Below are 24,239 nucleotides of genomic sequence, written 5' to 3' on the forward strand. Positions count from 1 at the left end.
TTCTAACCAATCTCTCAGATCCATAGATCTGAAGAAAGACTGGAGACTACAGATATGAGACTTGCAAAAGATTAGATTAGTGAACAGATGGCATCAGTGGCAGTATAATTAAAAATGAGTATATTTGGAAAGAACTTGAGATTGTTAGCATTAAGAAATGTGTTAGCAGATCTAATCTCAGATGGCATGGACACTTAAACAGAATTGGAAAAAAAAGTTAGAAAAACATGTTCTATGTGAGAATTACAGGAAAAAGACCCAGAGGAAGACTAAGATTTAGGTGGATTGATACAGTAAAAGTGTACCTTAGAAGAGAGAAATAGAAGATCTGATAATATTGAAGTCTTGAAAGATGATAAATTAATTTGGAGGAAAATTGTCACTTGGAAGTTAGTAATGATGTAATTTTTCCATGTAGTACTATTATAATATCCTGTACCATCTCCCTGAGGGTACATTTCAGAAATTTGATGTTGTGCTCTCATAGTACTACAGTGTGCTCTCTCTCTCTCTCCACTTATCCATGATGACTTTAGCCATAATGTTATGAACAGTTAATCATGATTACTAATTATGCAAAAAAAAAAAAAAGTGTATATATATATATATATATATATATATATATATATATAAACATAGTAAATGGAAGGTGAGTTTAGCTGCTTTCATAGAGAAGTGGCAGCAGGGGTTTTACCTCCCAGGACTCTGGCTTTTCATCCTACAGAACAATAAACTAAAGATACCAAGAAATTATATACTTGGTTTAATCCTTTATCCAAGTGTAAGCAAACAAAGTTTTCTCCTGAAATATTTTCAGGACTGGGGCAATTCATATATAAAAGCAATGACTTCACACATGAGTCTCCATAGCTCAGTCAGTATGGACAAAGCCCTTTGGTTGGAAAGACCTGAGTTTGATTGCTGTTCATGATGTGAGGAACTTTTATCTGGTCTCTTTTGACTAAAGGTGAGTTAGCTGGTCTCATACAGAGGTAGAGTTTTTTCACCTGGTAACTGGGGGTTTTTCGTCCCTCAGAATAAGCAAACTAGCCTGTGAACACATGAATCTACAGTCATGAAATACATACTTAATCCCTCTTTAGGAAGGATCAATTAGTCCTAATCATCCCTAAGGGATAGTGGAGGAACGAGGGGAATAAAAAAAAATAATAATAAACTGCACATCATTTGCTTTAGTATCCCATAATGCAAAGCACATATCCTTATGGTGTATAATTATTTTAGATTAAGAGATAGTTGTTTGAAGTTTTCCCACTTCGCTATACTGTAAACTAAAGATACCAAGAAATTATATACTTGGTTTAATCCTTTATCCAAGTGTAAGCAAACAAAGTTTGCACCCCTGAAGTATTTTCAGGACTGTATTTCAGGACTGAAGTATTTTCAGGACACTTAGATAAAGGATTAAACCAAGTATATAATTTCTTGGTATCTTTAGTTTATAGTATAACCAAGTGAAAAAACTTCCAACAATAATTCTCTAATCCAGGGTATTTTAATAATAAGGTGTGACATCTTTTGGGCAATTCGTATTTGAAAATATGACTTCTGTGTTACTTCAACCTTAGTATCATCTCTGGGTCTGTCTCCCATTGATGAAACCTTAATAAAAATCAAAACTGGTCTGGGTAGTGACCCTTCCCATAATGCATTGCATTATACATGTCCATAAGGATATGTGCTTTGCATTATGGGATACTAAGGCAAGTGATGTAAAGTTATTGTCTTTTATATACGAGTTGCCCCAGTCCTGAAAGTACTTCTGGCGCAAACTTTGTTTGCTTACACTTGGATAAAGGATTAAACCAACTATATAATTTCTTGGTATCTTTAGTTTATAGTATAACCAAGTGGAAAAACTTCCAACATCCTTTAGAACAGTTCAACCAGCCATAATGTACTATGCAAATAGAATTAACTGCTGTATTACAGCATTCATTAGGTTTCAAGAAGCCAAGTTACTGGCTGTGACTGGCTAGTACACAGTGGGAAATGGGATGCGACCCATACATTCAATACTTCTGTTTTAACTTATCAGTGTCCCATCATGGCCAAGGAATTACTTTACTTATTATTGTCATTATAGGATGGTTGGTTTATTATACTTGACAAAAAATTATATTCTTGTTTTAATCCTTATCCAAGTATGATATACTTTATAACTAAGAGAAAAAAAACTTCCTGCAGGGTGGTTAACCTTATTTAACATAGGCTGCTATGTTTATCATAGCATGTATGTATTCTCGGCTGGTTTGTCTATTATATAGAGACACAAATGAAATAAAGTTACAGTGATCACACTTATAAAGCCTAATCTGTAACACACAAGAAGAAGATCTAAGAATAACAAATGCATATTTTTCACTGATTTTAATGCTACTTTCTTTCTTTTTTTTTTTTTTTTTTTTTTTTTTTTAATGTCCCAAGTGGCTTGTAGGAGACTGCCTGGTGTGGTCATCTCCCACCAGGCATTGCAGCTCATTATAATGGGATTACAAGGGTGATCTGAAAAGTTCTCGGCTTCAACTATAGATGGCAACATTTTTTTTTCCATGTTGGTACATCTGTCATAAGTATCGTTGAGAAATTGCAAGTCATTCTATCAAGTAGTTTGTTTTAGACAGCTGTCAGAAACAAAAGTGTTGTCTGCATCCCCTTGAAATGGATAAAATTGAGTATCATGCAGTTATAAACTTCTTTTAAAAGAAGGTTTAATGGCAAAAGACATTCATTTGAAGTTCATAAAAGTTTGAGCACTCTTCTCCTTCATTTTCGACAATTAAGAAATGGGCTGCTGAGTTGAAAACGTGGCTGTACCAGCCTTGAAGATGATCCACGTGAAGGACGTCCAAAAAGTGTAACAACACCAGAAATCATTGATCAAGTGCACAATATGGTATTGGATGACTGGCAAGTCAAAGTACTTGAAATTGCTGAGACTATAGGCATTTCAAAAGAACATGTAGGATATATTTTGCATGAAGAATTGCAAATGAAAAAGCTTTGTGCAAGATGGGTGCTGCGCTGATCAAAAATGTGCTCACATGAAAATCTCTGAACAGTGCTTGGAGTGTTTTAACAAGAATAAAAACTGATTTTGTGCGTTGATTTATTATTATGGATGAGACTTGATTTCACCATTACACACCAGAATCCAAACAGCAATCAAAACAGTGGACAGAAGCCGGTTGTTCAGTGCCAAAGAAGATAAAGTCAGTTTCATCAATAGGAAAGGTCATGGATTGGTGTTTTGGGATGGCATTTTGTTTATTTATTATCTTGAAAAGGTAAAACAAGAACTGGGGAATATCATTCCGATCTTTTAACCAGACTAGATGAAAAAATTTGTGGGAAAAGATCCGGTTTGCAGAAGAAAAAAATCATCTTTCATCACGACAGTGCACCTGCCCACAAAGGTGTTTTGGTAATGGGAAAATTAAAGGTATCTGCACTGTGAATTGTTGGAACATCCACCCTATTCCCCAGATTTGGTCCCTCTGACTTCTGTCTCTTTAGTATCCCAAAACTAAAATTCTTCCTCGCTGGTGAGCATTTTTCTTTGAATCAAGTGGTGATTATAGCTATAGAGGGGTATTTGGTATATCTTACTGAGAACACTACAGGGATGGGATAGTGCGCTGGAGCATGACTGGAATAAATGTATTAGTCTTAAGGGAGATTATGTTGAAAAATAAAAATAATTTCGAAATTATAAATTCATTTTTAAATTGCTAGGCCGAGAACTTCTCAGACCACCCTCGTACATGCTGTGTGTAACGTCGATGGAACTAGACACTACAAGAAATTTGAGTGTAAAGATTTGGAGGGTGATGGTAGACAGTTGAGGTTAGGACGACATATTGCAAAATTAAGCATATTATGGATGCAATAGTGGCATTTCACTACCAGGTGTTGGGTTACGTTTGGATTCGCCTTACTTTATGTAGTTTTCTATATTCGGCATGAAACTCTTAGATTAGATTTCCTATCTTTGAGTTTCTTATTCGGCTAAGAAATAATGTGGTATTCAATATCCACTTAATTTTGACTAAGCATATTATCTTAAAAGATCACATGGATGTCGAAGAACACAGACAAGTTGAGATAAGGAAGTGATTATCCATCTTTGTTAAGGACTTGATATGGCCACATCTGGACTACTATGCATTCATTTGGTTACCCGAGTTTCGTGGTTGAGGAATTGGAGAGGATTGAGGCTATTGATCGAGATGTTCACTGATCTGGTATGGATACTTGGACGTTAATTATCACTCATGCTCATATCATTTTTACAGTCCTAATTGGCAATGAATGAGGTGATGAACACTTGCTGAAGGTTTTAAAATTATAGTCTCCCAGATTTTTGGCAGTGTGATGCAGCCAAATTTGTTTAAGTTTGGGTAATCTTGTACTGAGGAAAATTACTAGTTGCCTCCATGCACATGCTGAATATATTACGTTGTGCCCATGACAAAGGCAAAATTATTGGCTTATTAAGCTAATTATCTAATAAATTATTACTTAATTATTAGCTTTAGGTGTCTGTTTTTCCATTAAACATCAATATGAGATGTTGACTGTCTATGCACATGTTGTCTCTCTCTCTCTCTCTCTCTGATTTAAATCTGTTCCTGATAGGAAAGTTTTTTCCCATTGAATCTGGTGATTTGTATTCATGGCATGACCTGATTTTGAACACACATTTGCCTATCACACCACCATCACTTCTTCTTATAGTATGGTGTTATAAAAACCTTAGCAAACAGTAGAATCTTATGGGAAACCATCATTTTGAGATCTTTAGTAAGTGTCCATCTATGGGTGTAGACCCATAGAGGGTACCAATCAGGACTCTAAGAGCCCACTTTTTACTTAGTCTGTTTTTTTTCTTGCTAGATGCCTCCATGCACATGCTCAATATATTACGTTGTGTCCACGAAGATGCCATGCTGACAAAGGCAATTGTCAGCATGGCATCAAAACATCTGTTTACGCCTCTAATCTTTCTCTGGACTCATATCTGTGGTCTCTAGTCTTTGGTCAAGTGTTTTACTTCTAACTCAGCTCTCAGATCTGTAGTTAAAATTGGTTCGAACACTGTCTTGTATAGAGCTAATTTAGTGTTGTGACTAATTTCTTTCTTATTCCATATAAATTTATTCAGTTGACTTTCCGCCATACCAGCTTTGTTGATTCTATTGTTTACTTCCATATTTAATTTACCATCTTCATTAAAAATCATGCCTAAGTAGCTGAAATGTTTTACTTGTTTTATAGGTTCTCCATTCACAATGCAATTGATATTTTCAATGCTTCTGCCTATTTTGATTGTCCTTGACTTGTTATTGCTGACCTTCATACTATATCTATTACAATAGTTATTCAATTTAGTTATAGAATCTTGCAGACTTGTAGCAGATTTATTTAGAAGTATAACATCATCCACATAAAGCAAAGAGCTGACATTAACATCTCCAATTTTGATATTAGGTTTAATGCCACTTTGTTTCATAATGTGATCCATATAGACAATGAATAACAGAGGGGATAATGTACATCCTTGTCTGACAACCAGATTTAACATTAAACCATCTTTCTGTATTTTTAACTGCTGACTTACAACTCAAATAAAGACTAAGTATTGCTTGATATAATGCCCCATTGACACCATATAACTGTAGCGTATTGAATAGCTTCTCTCTTGGCACCTTGTCATATGCCTTTTCCAGATCGACAAACCTTAAATACAGATCTTTAATTACTTCTCAACTACCTGTTTTAAAGTGAAAATCTGATTCCTGACAGCGTCTGTTTGGCCTGAATCCAGCTTGTTCTTCACCGAGCTTCTCTTTTACAATTCTTCTCAACCGTTTCTCAGGTATACTTGCATAAATCTTACATATAACACTCAGTAGAGAAATACCTCTATAATTCTCACATTCAGTTTTATTTCCCTTTTTATATGTGGGTACTATGAGAGCTCTACTCCAATCATCTGTATACCATTCAACTGTAGCATTTTAAATAGCTTCTCTCTTTGCATCTTATCATATGCCTTTTCCAGATGTTCCAGTGTAATCCCTCTGTCAGGCTTTCTGTACTAGGCAGTGCAGCCACTATAAGACTTTTATACCTGTATACATTAGCATTTCTGGTCGAATATCATCTACCACCACCACCACCAGCTGCTTTTCTACATTTCAGGCTTTTGATGGCTTTTTCTACGTAAAGTATGGATATGTATTCCTGATTGCATGCCTGGTCAGTGTTTATTACCACTGTGCTGTCACTGATTTTTTCATTTAGCAATTTTTGAAGTAATTACTCCATACTTCAAGGATATCTTTTTCTTCAGTTTTCATATTACCTTTATCATCTCTAATTCCTTTTACAGCACCCTATCTTCCATTTCTGAGCTTTTTTAACAGTCTCCAGAATATTTTGCCACCTTCTTGATATTTATTTTCTATGTTCTTACCAAAGTCTTCTCATGACTACTGAGAGCTCATGACTTTTGTTTAGCTAGTTTTAGACAGTGTTTAGCTTTCTTGTATTTGTTTCTGTATTCTTTAAGAGCACAAGCTGACTTATTTGCCAGGAACTTTTGATATACTTTCTTCTTTTCCTTCACTGCCTCTTTAACTTCCTGTGTACACCATGGAGTTCTGAAGTTTATTTATAAAATTGCTTGGTATTTTTAGCGCACAGTCTTTCTCTTTACCGCATACTAGCAGCCATTGTCCTTAGCTCATACTTCTTGTCCATTTATATCATCCTGTAGGATCTGCATATCTCCTTAATTCTCTACTTAGTTTTACATCATAACAACTGGTTATTTCCTCTTGAATAAATTTTTATATCATTTGATATTATTATTATTATTATTACCGGCAACTCCAAGGAGTCCTTAGACTCATCGGGGTAGGCCCTAACATCATGTCAAGAACAACTATTTGACATTCACACAGTATCTTATCATACCTCTCCTTGAACTCATTCATAGTCATGTCACCCACAACAGACTCTGGCAGCTTATTCCACTCATTCACCACTCTCCAAGTAAAAAACCTAGCTCTAACACCCTTGTTAACTACATTCTTACCCAGCTTCCATGCATGGCTCCTAGTCCTCCCACCACCAGTCCTATTCTCAAAAATATCTTCTGAATTAATCTTATAGAAACCCTTCAGTAATTTGAATGTCTCAATCATATCACCCCTTTTCTGCCTATCAACCAATTTCTGCAAACCACAGATCTTCAACCTGTTCTCATAAGGTTCATTCCATAGACCTGCTGTCATCTTGGTCACTCATCTCTGAATCCTCTCCACCTCCTCCCCATCAAGAAGAAACCCTGGCGCCAAAATCTGGGCACATTAGTCTAGGTGGGGTCTTATCAAGGCTCGATACAGAGGAACAATAACCTGTTTATCTCTGCTTGTTAAAGTATTTTTCAGTAACCAAATGATTTGATGAGCTGATTTAGCCACTTTTGCAATGTGCCCCCTAAAATTCAACTCCCTATCCACCAACACTCCCAAATCCCTGGCGTCGTCAATCTCCTGGAGTACAGTTCCATGAATGTGATACACTGCTGCTAATCTTTTCACCCCAAAATGCATAACCTTACATTTGCCACATCAAATTGACATCCATTCTCCTTAGCCCAGTCCTCCAAACTATCCAAAATCATCTTGCAAAATTTTGACATCCTGTGCACTCACTATTGTTCTACCCAACTTTGCATCATCAGCAAACAAATGAACACTTCCTTTCAGATCTTTTCCTATATCGTTAATGAACAAATTGAAAAGTAGTGGTCCAAGAACCCCTGTGGTACACCATTAGTCACAGGCCTTCTTTCGGACTCTACTTCTGAATAAACTACTCTCTGATATCTCTCCATCAACCACCCTCCTATCCATCCCCATATGCTGCAGTTGACTGATTAGAATTCCATGTGGTATCCTGTCAAAGGCTTAGCAAGGTCCACTAGAATCACTGTAAACCCATTACCCTTATCCAGTTCAGCTGTCAATGTGTTATAAAACATGAGCAAGTTACTGAGGCATGATCTACCCTTCACAAAACCATGCTGTCCCCCATACAGTATCCCATTTTCATCTATCCAATCCTGTACTTTTCTCTTGACTATTTTCTCCAAGACCTTGACAACGATTCCTGATATGCTGATCGGTCGGTAATTTACAATTGCAGTCTTGGAACCTCCTTTATGCAGTGGAACTATTTTCCCCTCTCCCCCCCCCTCAGGACTAATCCAGACCCAAGACTCAAATTAAACAAAATGGTCAAGGGCACTGGCAATTCTTTAGCCGCTTTACATACGGCATGAGCTGGTATACCATCCAATCCCACAGATGTATTGACATCGAGGTTTTGTAATAGACTGTTCACCTCCACTTCATTCACCACAATTCCCGTATAAGCTATTGGCTCATTCATTCCTGCAATGTTACCACCTGGATGATATACGCTTGCAAAGTGCTCGCTCAGTAATTCAACTATATCAACTGATTCGGTTACCTCTCTACCATCGGTATTCTTTAAAATCATTCTGCCGTATACATTTTTTCTTTTACTTGCAACATATCGAAAAAACTGTTTGGGATTTTCTTTGGCCTGCATGGCTAATGTTCTTTCATAATCCGCTTTTGCTTTTCTTACCACACTCGTTACCCTTCTGGCTTGCGCTTTATACCGTTCATGTGCCTGCCGGTCACCTTTCTCCTTAAATTCCCTCCACAGTTGTTTCTTTTTTTTGCAGATCAAGCTTAATGTTGTTATTCATCCATTTAACCTCTACTTGATTTATTATTCAGACTATAGGTATACAGTCAGCCATTGCCTCATGCAAACACTTCTTAACCACCTCCACTGTCAAAATCCAGCCCTTGCAGTTTTACATGCCATGGCACTGAACCAATCAAACTCCTATGCTTGTCACTTATCAGCCTGATAATTCCACATGTAACCTGTCTTAATTGTAAATTCCACACCTTTAGACACCTCCTAAGTCAATACATATAAATATATAGTCAGGATATATAAATTAAATCACACAGTTCATGACAGAACCCTACTGCATATTGGTAGTTACTTCTGGATTCAACTTCTCTGTATGGCTTTGTAGGCAGATTACTAGCTATTAAAGGGTAGCATAGAATATGCTACACTTTGATATCTATCCATCAGCCACTCTCTAATCCAGGCGTTCCCAACCCTATGCCCGCGGGCACCATGGCGACCGTCGACCAATTTGTGTGTGACTGCCTCTGTTCAACCGTGTGCCGTATAGTGTGAAATAATCACGTGCACATCACGCAACAATTCATGGCATGCTATATGACGCATGCGTTAATGGCACATGACGAGTATTAAACCCATACAATGTAAAGTAGACACGCATTGGAAGTTGTTCGTTATCTGTTGCTAGTTATATGCACATAACTTTAACTGTGTCTTGTACTTAAATTTTTGAAATATCATCATCATCATCATCAAATTCCTGCCATGTACCCTCAAGGGGTGTACAGGATATGACAGTACTACATGAAAAAATTACATCATTACTAACTTCCTATCTACAATTTTCCTCCAAATCAGTCTGTTACTTGTCAAGACTCCAACATTATCAGATCTTATATTTCTATCGTCTAAAGCACTTTGTACTGTATCAATCCACCTATATCTTGGTCTTCCTCTGGGTCGTTTTCCTGCCAACCTGGCAGAGAACACTTGTTTTGCTAATCTTTCCTCTCCCATTCTATTTAAGTGACCATACCATCTGAGATTAGCTCTGCTAACGCATTCCTGGATGCTGACAATGTCGATTCTTTCCTAATATCCTAATTTTTAATATGATATTGCCATTGATGCCATCTGTTCACGCCTCTAATCTTTCTCAGGACTCTCATATCTGCGGTCTCTAGTCTTTGGTCAAGTGTTTTACTTCTGACCCAGCTCTCAGATCCATAAGTTAAAATTGGTTTGAACACAGTCTTGTATACAGCTAATTTAGTGTTCCGACTAATTTCTTTCTTATTCCATATGAATTTATTCAATTGACTTCCCACAATACCAGCTTTGCTGATTCTGTTGTCTATTTCTATATTTAGTTTACCATCTTCAGTAAAAATTGTGCCTAAGTAGCTGAAATGTTTTCTTGTTCCACAGGTTCTCCATTCACAACACAGTTGACATTTTCAATGATTCTGCCTATTTTCATTGTCTTTGTCTTTTTATTGCTGACCTTCATACCATATCTATTACAACAGTTATTCAATTTAGTCAGAGAATCTTGCAGACTTGTAGCGGATTTATTTAGAAGTATAACATCATCCGCATAAAGCAAAGAGCTGACATTAACATCTCCAATTTTGATATCAGGTTTAATACCACATTCCTTCATAATGTGATCCATATAGATAATGAATAACAGAGGGGATAATGTACATCCTTGTCTCACACCAGATTTAACATTAAACCATCTTCCTGTACTTCCTTCAATTCTAACTGCTGACTCACAACTCAAATAAAGACTAAGTATTGCTTGATATAATGCCCCATTGACACCATATAACTGCAGCGTATTGAATAGCTTCTCTCTTGGCACCTTGTCATATGCCTTTTCCAAATCGACAAAACTTAAATACAGATCTTTGTTATATTCCCATGCTTTCTCGACTATTTGTCGTAAAGTGAAGATCTGATCCTGACAGCCTCTATTTGGCCTGAATCCAGCTTGTTCTTCACCAAGCTTTTCTTCCACAATTCTTCTCAACCGTTTCTCAAGTATACTTGCATAGATCTTGCCAGGAACACTCAATAGGGAAATACCTCTGTAATTCTCACATTCAGTTTTATTTCCCTTTTTATATATGGGTACTATGAAAGCTCTACTCCAATCATTGGGAATTCGTCCCTCTGTCCACGCTTTCTGAACTATGCAGTGCAGCCACTGTAAGACTCTTATACCACCATACTTCAGCATTTCTGGTCGAATATCATCTACTCCTGCTGCCTTTCCACATTTCAAGCCTTTGATGGCTTTTTCTACTTCAAGTATGGATATGTATTCCTGACTGCATGCTTGGTCAGTGTTTTTTATCACTGTGCTGTCATCACTGCTTGTTTCATTTAGCAGTTTTTCAAAGTAATTACTCCATACTTCAAGGATATCTTTTTCTCCTGTTTTCATTTCACCTTTATCATCTCTAATTCCTTTTACAGCACTCTTTCCTCCATTCCTAAGCTTCTTCAACAACCTCCAGAATATTTTGCCACCTTCTTGATATTTATTTTCTATATTCTTGCCAAAGTCCTCCCATGACTTTTGTTTAGCTAGTTTTACACACTGTTTAGCTTTCTTACATTTGTCTCTGTATTCTGTAAGAGTAAAAGCTGACTTATTTGCCAGGAACTTTTGATATGCTTTCTTCTTTTCCTTCACTGTCTCTTTAACTTCCTGTGTCCACCAGGGAGTTGTGATTTTTTTATCTTTGCACACAACCTCACCACATGCCTCTCTGGCAGAATCAATCAATGTTTCCTTCAGAGTTTGCCACTGAATCTCCAAGGTTTGATTCCTGTTCTCAAACTCTCTCATTTTTTCTAGAATAATGTTTGTATATTTTAGTCTACAGTTCACATCTGAGAGCTGCTCAACTTTTATTCGCTTTAAAACTTTCTTACATGTTATTCTTTGCAATATGAAATTGAATTTTATCCTGCTCAAGACTAAATAGTGATCACTTCCAGTTTCAAATCCTCTGTACACTCTGGTGTCCTGCACCAGGGAGAAAACATCACTATCAACAATAACATAGTCAATGAGACTTTTCTTATTCCTAGCCTCTTCTCTCCATGTGAATTTGTGCACATTTTTATGTTGGAACATGGTGTTAGTAATAACCAGTCCATGTCCTGAGCAGAAATCCAACAGATATTTGCCATTATTATTAGCTTTGCTCTTTTCTCCAAATTTTCCCAAAATATTTTTGTATGCCTCACAATCATTTCCTACTCTACTATTTAGATCCCCAACAAGGACCAACTTTTCCTTTTTCATTGTGTCAGTTGCTTTTTCTAAAGCCTCAAAAAATTCCTCCACTTCTACCTTAGTAGAACCTTCTGTGGGACCATAGGCACAAATAAGTCTCATTGTCCAGTTCCCCATTCTCATATTTGCCCACATTACTCTACTTGAGACTGACTGCCATTCAAGAAGATTAGCCTCGTATTTTGTGTTGAATACTATGGCTACTCCTTCTTTTCCTTGATTGTTATTGCCTGAATATAACATTTTGTATTTATTGCTCAGAAAGATCTCACCAGTTTTGGTCTTTTTTGTTTCAGTCACCCCTATTATGTCGATCTGGTACTTATCTAATTCCTCAGCTAGCTCCATTTCTTTGCCATTCAGGCTTCTTACGTTGATAGTACCGATCTTTAACTCTGGTGATGTTGATTTGGGGTTTGTTTTCAGATTTGTTCCAGTAGCTGACTTTTCGCTGTTCGCCCTGGTTCCCTGGCGAAAACAACGGGGGCCTTGTTTAACCGGGCGACGCCCCAGCCGGCATGAAATTTTGTCATGTTGTACCATCATTTTTTATTTTGGTTTAACCAATAAGAATACAATTTGGTAGGCTAAATCCCAAATTGCCAGCCCATCCTCGTTCGTTCAGTATCAAAGTAGATACCCAACAGGGTGCACCACGAGAAGGTGAGGATTGGACATTAGGTCAGAAGCCCTGGTCGGTTCTCCGCATTCCTTTAAAGGCTATGTAGAGGTCTCCTCTCAGTTATACAGCTTTGACCCTTAAGCACCCCCCCATTGAAATATTTTGATTTTTAATCCTAAAATGAGTGAATTAAGTAAAAGTAAAATTGAAAAAATAGATGGTGCCCGTCACCCTACTGGTATTTTAAAATGTGCTCTAGGAAACAAAAAGGTTGGGAACCACTGCTCTAATCCATATCACCAGCTTTGTATTCATCCTTATTTTTGCTCCATTTTACAGAGTTCTGTGTGGTCTTCTGTTGAATCTGGCAGCATCATGTAGCCATTACCTTTATGCAGCCCATCTGCCACCTTATAAAAAAGTGAGTAAATTACCTGACCTTATAAAATGATGTTGCCTCTACAGAGTATTGTATTTCTGTTCCATTTATTCTTGAATTCTGCCTTTGATTATTTTGTTTCATTACCTTAACCACCACTCCTGAAATATGAATCTGTTTATAATTTTATTCTTTGGGCCTTTTGGTGGAGCCTCCTTTATGAATCAAAACTACTTTGCCCTTTCTTTCTCTATTCCATAAGGATCTTATTAGCACTGAAGCTTAAATTAAGCTGCCCAGTCAGGGCACTAACAATTCTTTTGCACATTCTGTTAATATGCATGCTGATATCCCATCTGACTCCATGATATATGATATATTCTATTGTAAGATATTGTAATAATATCTCAAACACTTCAATTTATCACTGTTCTCACATATTCTTGATCCTTGTCACATCATTCACTGCACTTTCTCCACCATAATGAACTTCCTTATTAAGCAATCTCTCAATCATCTTATCATCATTCATTATAGTTATATTTCTGCATCATGTTTCCTTTAACTTACCATATAGTTAAAGAACTTTTTCTCATTTCATCTTCCTTTTCCCTCTTTTACCTTGTGGTGTCGAGGGTTAGTTAATCATCGGACCTCAAACCGTTCACAGGATAATGTGGTCAGCCCCATGCCCCAGTGTATTCTATCCGTAATGTTGGATTCTCAAGGCTGGTTTGCCTGCTTTGCAGGATAAAAAGCCCCAGGATAAACTGAGGAGAAAACCCTACTGTCCATGCCCAAGGCTGACTAACTTGGCTATGGCTAAGGAAGATCCTTCAGCTCCTCACGTCACCAACGGGAAGATCCTTCAGCTCCTCACGTCACCAACGGGAAGATCCTTCAGCTCCTCATGTCACCAATGGGAATCGAACCTAGGACACTCCTTCCCCAGGCATACGATTGCAAAGCACACAGCCACTAGGCTAACTGCGTGGACTGAAAGAACTTTTTTACTTTCTCTAATTTCTTGAAATATGATTTTGTCCATTCTTATCATCCCGATAAGAATCACTTGCAGGTCGCTTCTCTTCATAATACTCTTCGCAGCATTTTTTTTTCATCAGTTCTTGCTTTACTCCTCAGTGATATATTCTCTTCCTGATCCTAGGTATATTGCTTGATACTGCTTCTTTCAAGTGCTCTCTGACCACTTTCCATGCACTGCTGGCATTGTTCCCTTGCAGATTCATGTTATGTTCCTGCTTCATTGTGCCTAATAAACCCTTAAGTACATGTGGAAGTAACTCAGATTGTTTCCACATGTACCCTTTCTTAACGGAAATTTTACATGTGGCATCTTCCAGTTGAATGTTGCATGATCACTCTCCCCAATCAGAATCGATATAGCTACATTGGTTATTGACAATGCTCTTGATGCTCTTACTAGATCCAGCACTCTCAAACCTAGAGTCTCCTTTTTTACCTGCTGTGTTTTAGGCAATATTCTTAGTATCTATATAAATTCCATTTACTTAATCCATGTGTCCTTTCAGTCTATGTTGTGTGTAATAATTATTTGCCCAGTGCTTGTTCTAATTTGCTGATATATGATGTCTGCATTCTGCTTTTTACTCTCTGCCTATATCAGCAGCTCATTGTGTTTTGTCTTTTTTTGCCTCTATCTCATACAGATATTCTCAGATGTACTTCCTTCTTCATCTTGCTGTCCTTTTGGTTTTGGCTGCAAATCTTATTGTATCCTTAAAAAAATCCTTCCTTCTCCTTCTGTTCAGTCTACCCTCCTTGAAAATGCTAATTTTCTTTTAGCTCTTCCCTTCTATCACTGATTGCCTTTATCTTTTTGCCATGTTGAACTAACCAATACCAAAAACTCCTACCTTATTACAGATGCTATTGCTATTAGCATACTTAAATCTCAGTATTCTCTTGTTTCCTTAGCTGCTGTTTCATCTATCATTGACTATTCCACTCAAATTCATGACTTGAGAAACTATGTTCACAATTTTTTTATTTATTTTTTATCATTCCCTTACTCACTCGCCTCAAGGATGCCTACAGACATGCTTACCTGCTTCTCTCCTTAAACTTCTCGTTTCTCTGACTCTATGCTTCTGTTATTTAACAACTTATTCCAGAGACCTAACTCTAAAATCTATTTGAGTGCAATCCATCATTCATATATAAGTTCTTCCATCCATCAAATTTACTCCAAGCATCTGCAAACTGCCTGTGTGTTGACTTAGTGCATGAGCCTTCTTCTTAACTCATCTCTATTATGCTGTGACAGCTGAATCAAAGTCTTGACTTCCTCACTACTTCTTTTTCTTGTTCTTACAACTTTTATTGCTTGCATACCACACATTACTTGCTAGATCATTTGTACCTACCAAAGCAATCATCTTTCATTTTCTGAATTTTTGGAGTCACAGTAACATCTGTAATTTCATCATCTGAGAAACACGACTTTTCATTCTTCTCATCATGCTGTGCATCATTAATATTTCTGATTGCCATGTCTATTTTTGCATCATCAACAAACAAAATGGTAACTTCTTCCCAATATCATTAATGTATAAATTGAATAACAGTGGTTCAAGGACTGATCCAAATTTTAGGTTACCTATTAGTCACCTTAAATTTGGCAGATTCACTCCCTCCCATATACTACGTTCTGATATCTATCTATCAGCCACCTGCCTATCAAAGTCAGTAGTTTATATTCCATTCATAACTTCCAATTTGTTCAACAGTAATGTGATATCCTGTCATATGCCTTAGCAATATCCAGCAGTAGCATAATCCCACCAATATAATACAATATTGGATATCTGATTGTACTAAAGTGCATGACCTTACATTTATTAACATTGAACTGATAGCCATTTTCATGTGCCCACAATTCCGACCTATTCAAATCATTCTGCAAGCACTGCATATCAGCAGCTCTCCTGATTATCCTACCTATTTTTTGCATCATCAGCAAATAGCTGTATGTCACATGTCAAATCCTTTCCAATGTCATTAATGTACTGATTAAATAACAATGGATCAAGGACTGATCCTTGAGGCATACCACTGGGTACCTTGAATCCGGATGATTTGCCCTTCCCCACCACTGCCATATACCACTTTTTGATATCTGTCAGTGAGCTATCCTCGTATTTATGCTAATAGGTTATAAGCCAATCCAATATTCTCCAGATTATGCAACAGTCTTCCATTTCAAAAGACTTAGTAAAATCCAAAAGTATCATGGTATATCCATTGCCATTGTCTAACTTAGTGGTAACATTATCATAGAATGTGAGCAAGTTGCTAAAACATGACCTTCCCTTATTAAACCTATGCTGTTTGTTGCAGAGCAGAGATTCTCTGCAATCACATTTCTGAATGTGAGGCTTAACCAATTTTCCCAATATCTTCACCACCACTCCTGAGATACTAATTGGTTGAATAGTTGGATACATCAGTCTTTGCACCACCCTGTTCTGAGACTCATATTATATAGCCTAGTCAAAGGAATAGCCAGTTCAGCTGAACAATCTTTTAGCATCCGTGCTGATATCCCATCAGTTCCTATGGCAGAATTCTTATTCAGTTTGTGCAACAGCTATAGTACTTTCTACTCATGCACAAGTTTTCTCATACAGTGAAGAGGTAGTGACGAGTTCAATGCACAACCTATGTTGATACCAGGTTGACAGCTTTTAGCAAAATGGCTACTCATTAGTTGAACAATCACTTCTGCATCAGTTCCCCCCCCCCACACACACACCTCGTACCATCTGCATTCAGAAGTGTTATTCTTCTGAATGCAGATTAACATGCTGAACTACTCAGACTTAGTTTTCCATACAAGACTTCTGATTCTTCTGGCTTTCTGCTTACAATTATCATTCCATATGTCCTCATCTGGATTACTTTGCTCAAGTCTGGTCCTCTGGATTTTTTGGGGATGTGGAAGTGGTGGAGAGGATCCAGAGGCAAGTGACCAAGATGGTGAGTAGCTGGAATGTGTCCTATGAGGATAGATTGAAAGTGTGTGGATTGTAGAAGTTGGTTGATAGGAGAAAAAGAGGGGATATGATAGAAACATATAAGTTGCTTAAAGGATTTTATAGGATAGATGCAAGAGAAATGTTTCAGCTTTTGGCAAGAAGGACTGGAACAAGGGGTCATCCCTGGAAGTTGAATAAAGTGTGGTCATTAGGGATGTGAGGACTAGATTTTTTGCTTGGAGAGTGGTGAATGAGTGGAATCGGCTGCCAGAGTCAGTTGCGAGTGATTTTTCTATTAATGGGTTCAAGGAGAGGTATGATAGATTGTGTGGATAGATTGGGTCTCCCGTGATGAGTCTTCGGACTCCTTGGAGTACCTGTATAATAATGCTGACATCATCCTTATTCACACGATATTCCTTCCACATGTGAAGTATTTTTTTAAACACTTCACATGTACTGTTTGTCTTTCCCATCCAATAACTGATACCATGGCACAGAACCCAGCATACCCCTCAGGTGGTCATAATTTCCTGCTTTGTAGTTCAGCATGTAACTTTTGCTGAATGGAACATCACAAACTTAGCCACTTCCCAAGTGAGTATCGCATGATCACCATCACTAACCAGAGGCAGAATAGTTATCTTTAATTGAAACCCTCTCTGACAGTCTTTGATGTAGAGTTCCTTCTGTCACATACTGCTTGAGGAAGTTGTCTCACAACAGCTCAATAAACTCTATTACTGTTACCAGTAACAGTAATAGAGTTTAGTAATAGAGTAACAGAACAACTGTTACCAGTATTGTAGTCATAGGTTTCAACTCTAACTGGATTCAAGTCATGTGTTATCATTGGCAGCATGATCGATTAGTATGTCTGCTTCTCATAGCCAGGTCTCACTAATGCCTACAATATGAGGTCCCAACATATTGACCAAGGCAACGAACTCTACTCCTTTGTTTCTGATACTCCTAGCATTCGTGTACAGACATACGTTACTTGCATGACTTTTGTGTATTTTCTTGTCTTTGTTCGCATGATGCAGTTCGACAACTTGCATATCTATGTTCTTATCTAGTTCCTTACTTATGCAGACATCATTACACATTCTTGATAGGTCCAAACCAGATGAACACACAATCGTTCTCTTTTCATAATCATAATTGATAACCATCCCCATCATTAACACAATTACCCAACATTGTCACTCTTACATACAGATTCTGATGATTCTTCCTATTTCCCTGACTCTGCATTAGGTCTCATATCAGTTAATAATTTTTCATGACTTCTGATGGCAAACGCATTAAAGTGTAGGCCGTCACTCTTATACAAATCTAATCTTCCCTCAAACTTGCTCCACTCATCCAAAAAATCGCATTCATTCTTTCTACACAGAATGCTGATTAAATTACATCAAATCGTTTGCCATGAATAAATGAATGAAAGCTGATTAAAGAACTTATGTTTCCTGCCTGTTCTAATTTTTCAGTATGCATAATTATTAAATTCTTGGTTTGTTACAGCATAAGTTTTAATTTATTATAAATATTAATCCTGGTTGGTCGAATGGTTAACATATTCACTCTGTGGGTTCGAATCCCGCTGTGGGCATGGATGTGTGTGTGATTGTGCAAATAGTGGTGGTGGGCGGTAGATGCTGTTGGTCTGATTGCAGTTCGTTGATGGATTGAGTGGTGGAGACAGTTGTAGAGTAGATGCCCTCCCTCAATGAGTCTTTGGACTCCCTGGAGGTGTCATGTAATAATAATAATATCACTATTTAAACTTGCTTAGTACTTTTTTTAGTCAATGTTGGAGATTTATTTTGAAAAAAGAATTTTTAAAAAAGTAGTAGCATCTCTTATACCTCATTTGCTTTATCGTTAAGCGCTTTGTATTTATTTTTTTAAAGCAACTAATAATAGAATTCCACTTCGTGGGTTATCACAATATAGTGATAGTGATGATGACAGTAAACAGATCCAAGGTATGATATAGTTTTTCTATATTTATTTTTATTTATTTATTTTGTTCTTTGTTTTCATTTATTTTAAATTTTAAGTTGTATTTCATAAGATATTACTGTAGGATTGAGTCTTTGTTGCATGAATAGATAAAAATCCTGATTTTTAACTTTCATTGTATTCTTTCTTTTCTTCATTTCACAGTTTAAAAGTGGATTACAGAATGTAATGCATAACCAATTATATGCTTGTCTAAACTTTTGTTGGTTATTACACATGTTAACAACACAACATAAAAAAAGTCAGTATTTTATTCCAGTATTTCTCCACAGCAACTGATGCATTTTTAAGGATAAGGCCAAATTGAATAACAACATGAGATTTCAAGCAAGCATTTATATAAAGAGATAATCAAAGCTTTTATGTTATGGAACACCATTGGATAAGAACGTATCTTTTGACTTCAATCATTTTTTTAAAATTTAATGAAATACTCGTTATACCTAGCCTAGCTATAAATACTGTTACAACTTGAACAGTGCATAAACTTTCAATCTATCAGTAAATCATTTAGAGCTTTCAGCACATACAAACCACATATATAACATGCATATAGCAGCATTCAATATTCAAAGTGTCTCCCGTTTGCCTTCATGCATCCACGCCCAAAGTCTGTGAGTTCACACATTGATGGTGGCATGCACAACATCCAATGAAAATGTTGCCGCTGCACATTCCAATTCTGCCTTCAGGCTGGCATTGCTGGGGTGTCTTTTCTTGCAAACTGCTCTCTCAAGCTTCAACCACAATTTGAAGTTTAGTGGATTCAGATCAGGACTTCTAGATGGCCAATCAGATAGTGATATGCAGTCAGGCACATTTGCATCTAACCACTGTTTGTGTTCCTTGCCTTGTGTGCAGGAACTAGGTCCTGTTGGAAAGTCCACTGCCTACCATGAAACAATGTGTTGTTCATGAGCTGTGCCACAGGTTCCAGCATGGTCTTGATACACTATGGTAGAGGTTTCGACTCTTTTCTCCTAGAAATGCAACTTGGATACCCAATAGATCATCTCCCACCAAAACCATCACTGATGCTGGGTGATGACCTCTTTAAATTCTAAGTGCTATGTTCTGTGCAACTATCCAGGTCATAGCTAATCATTTTAGTGGTTAAACAACTCTTCAGTTGTGAAATTCTTCTCATCTGTGAAGAGGATATCTGTGTCTGTTGTTCACATATTGCTAGAGAAGTGCATTTGATTTTATCATTCTCTGCCGCATAAGTTGTGGTGTTAGGAAGTATCCAGTAGAACGATGATAGGCTTTCACCCCCAGGTTATCAGTTAGCAACATGACATTGTTTTCTGTGAAATGTTCATCACTTTCTGCGTTCTCACAGAATTACAGTAGAGGTGTGCCTTCACAGCTCTCACAAGCTCTTGCATCCTTATGCAGTGTGATCGACCCATTCTTTGGCAGTCAGATATGTCTTCTGTATTGTTATAATAGTTAATTGTCCAATACACAAGCATTCTACTGATCCTGGGTGTTTTTTAGCTTGTTGAAAATAACAGGTGGCTGCATTCCAACCTTGTGAAGTGCTATTACAGCTACATAGTTCTCGTAATCTCCTCACTGCATGTTAACCCATACAGCTAGACAGTTCTCTCTCTTTCTCTCTCTACTGATAAACACATGAATGTTGACTGCACACAGCATCACTAATGTAACTGACTTGTGGAACCGTGGTGGCATGCAGAAGTTGTAACCTGTGTATATGTTCTGAACTAGCTTTTAAACCCCAGTCCACTCTCCATCTCCTGTTAGATAAACTCATTAGATTACAAACAGCTGTCTGATTATTGTAATGCAGTTCCTCCACCATTTTCTGAATATGCTTGATTTTCTTGACATCCATTAAAAACCTTTTGCATGTAAAGTTGGGAACCATAATCCAACATTGGTGTAACCAACCTATAAATGGTATCATACCTTCCTTTTTTTTATCTGGAGCTTTACTAGTTGTCTTACCAATATAATTTCTGAAAGTAAATTCCTTATCAACCAAAAGACCCAAATCTTTATATTTCACTGTTTCTGAGCCAGTCCATTTCAACATGAATTTCTTTATGGAAATCCATGCTCTTTATTCCACGATTAATCAACTGGTCACAACATTGTTTAAAATTAACAGACTTAATATACTGGCCTTTGTAGTCGTAATTGCATAATTCCAACAGCAATAACTATTCAACTTATATTCATCTGATATCTTTTACTGAATCACATATTCTTATGTTTCTTGACATTAAATTTTAAACTCCACTTCTCTGTCCACTTAAAAAAATGTTAGGCTGTTATCTTGGACTATTTATTTCTTGTGACTTAATTGTAATAATTGATCCTCCAAATTATATTGGATATAATTCGGAGGATCAATTATATTGTCACTTGTAAAGTTATGAATAGGAGTTGAAGTCTGTGAGAACAGATCATTTACAGTATGAAAAAAAAAAAAAAAAAAAAAAAAAACAGTAATGCTGAATAACTACAGCAATATATGTCATGGAGTAAATCGATGTTGAAGTTCAGTAGTTATTTTTTATTTATTTTCTTTTCTTTTATTTTTTTTGCACCATACCATATATACATGAAGAAGAGTGTCAGTAAAAGTATACCAAACATTGGATAATTGTGGGCATTTATTTTTTTTTCCCTTGGTTGTAAATTAAACTTGCTAAGGAATTATATTGTTTAATCTTTTATCCAACTGTAAACAAATAAAGTTTACACGTTAAGTATCTTCACGATTAGGCTACTTCATGTCACTTATCATAGTATCCCATAATGCAGTGCACACTTCATTTTGGCTATGCATTATGGAAAATTATGCTTTTAAATGTGAAGCATGACCATGTGAGTTTTTCTAAATTTTTCCATGGCTTGAATCCGGAGATGGGTTGTGAAGACTAGAACAGCTGTGAATCTAGGCAGAATGCATATTGCTGGTCACTGTTTAGGTGGTTGGTCTCCAGGTGGTGCTGAAGTTGCCTCTTGATGACATTTTCCTTAATTTTTGAGAGAACAGAAGTGAAAACAATTCAATGGTATTTTTGCTGACTGATTTTTGTTACCTTTCTTTGGAATGGGTGGATGTGGGCTGTATAGTAAGCAGTTCTGTAAAGTGGGGGGGGGAACTTTCTCTTGGTTATCAGTGCAGGAATTGTCCTTTGGGTGAGGTGGCTATGGTGCCATCTGGATGCAAGACCCTTGGAAAAGAACAAGAAAGTCAAATCCCACATTCTCCAATTTATATAACAGACTTCCATACTGCATTGTTAATAGAAAGAGAATTTATTATATTTACAGATGGTTATATAGAGGATATTTATATAATATTTATCCTACCGGCTGTGCCATTGTTTAAATATAGGATTTTTAATTATTTAATATTATCCTGTCTATAGAGGTGATCTCTGTTCAACAATTAATTTTTTAATTTATTTCCGAGTGTACCTATATATGCACAAGGGTTCTCTCCGATTGGTGCAATGACCTCTTTTTTACTATTTCTTTCAGAATCCAAATAAATCACTGACTCAAGACCAAAATACAAAATAAACACATTTAATATAACAAAAACAATATATATATACACTTCAAACAAATATTACATAACTAACTACAAATTAATTGGATCCAAGGCCTTTTAAAAATAAACTTACACTTTAGACTTAACTAAACACTTTGTTTTCACAATGTCAAAATGTTCATAGCCAGTTTCTCTCTCTGTCAAGGCCCTTTTCCGAAGGTATATGACTTTATTCTTCATTTTCATAGGATCCTTTTTCTTCACTCATGTAGCACACATTTAATTCTTCCTGACTCAATTCTGTCTCTTTTTAGTAGAAATAATAGTTAAATCCGGTGTCCTTAAGACAGATGAAATTTCCTAATCAGAGTTTTCTCAAACATTCCTTTAGAACATAAATAGCAACTTCTTCTTTTATTCACTAATGTTTATTGACAGTCTTAACTCTTCCAAAGAATTCACAGTTATACGATTTCCTTTTCAGAACCTACTGTAAAAACGCCTATAGCAATATTTCCTTTTTATTTATCAATACTTATTCCACTTTGAAACTTAATAGTTCCACGATTCTCTTTTCGGAATATACAGTACTATTCATTTTCTTCCGACTGTCACATAAAAAAAAAACTCAATTTCCTCTGAATCTAAATGTCTGCCGGCCTGTGTTCTAATTCCCTTCCGAACGCTATCCTTGTTTACTCTCCTGTTGCTATGATACCAAACTTGTCAGCTGTCAATCACACATCAAACTTCTTGGCAAGCATGCGCACTCCTTGAAAATGTCCAGCGAGGAACAAAATACAATGGCTGACACGTGTCTCCATTAGCGACAAGAGAATGTCTCCATAAAACAGAACTTTTGATAATTTTAAACTACAATAAAATTCCTGTAAGTAATACAAATATCAAATCCAGTAAGTACATACATTTTTTTAAATGTTTTACATATCTTTACATCCCCCCCCCCCACTTTACATTTTTAAAGCATTTAAAAAAATTTGCAAATTTTTTTAAATGCTTTGACAAAACAATTTCAATAACGGGCACATCGTAAGTGCTGACAATGTATGTTATGAAATTAAAACTAATAAACATACATCATCATCATCAAATTCCTGCCATGTACCCTCAAGGGGTGTACATGATATGACAGTACTAAATAAACATACTAACATAAATAATATGTAAAAATATTCAGAATTTTAAGTTATGATTATTTTTACAGTATCCTATTAAAAGTTTTAGCAAAGTCCAAAAGTATCATTTCAGATCACAGTTTCTCTTTCAACCTATTTCTGTATGCACGCACTTGCCAACTTTTCCAAAAAGTTCACCACTCCACATATGGATACGTCAACTTTGCACCAGTATTGTATGATGGGATTGTTATACGTTCTTTCCACACTGGGTGCAAAATTCCACAGGTGTGGAATTTTGCACCCTTTTCACTCATAGAAAGAGAATTTGACCATATAAGAAACGAAGACATCAGAAAATAACTAGATATTTATAACGTAAATGAAAAGATCAATGAAAATAGAGAGAAATGTTAAGAT

General features: G+C 36.5%; 1 protein-coding gene across 1 annotated transcript in view; it reads left to right on the forward strand.

Moving 5' to 3' along the window:
- The window catches only part of LOC150092545 (uncharacterized), a 335,783-nt gene that overhangs the window by 33,482 nt on the left and 278,062 nt on the right, over window positions 1–24,239 (forward strand). Inside the window, exon 3 of the mRNA XM_090414232.1 lies at window positions 19,037–19,111. Within this exon, the coding sequence (XP_090270358.1) occupies window positions 19,037–19,111 (75 nt within the window). The remainder of the gene's footprint in view (window positions 1–19,036; window positions 19,112–24,239) is intronic.

This window comes from Typopeltis vanoorti, chromosome 25 (genome assembly GCF_054136105.1).
Source record: "Typopeltis vanoorti isolate ZY-2024b chromosome 25, IOZ_Tvanoo_1.0, whole genome shotgun sequence".
Lineage (NCBI taxonomy): Eukaryota > Metazoa > Arthropoda > Arachnida > Uropygi > Thelyphonidae > Typopeltis > Typopeltis vanoorti.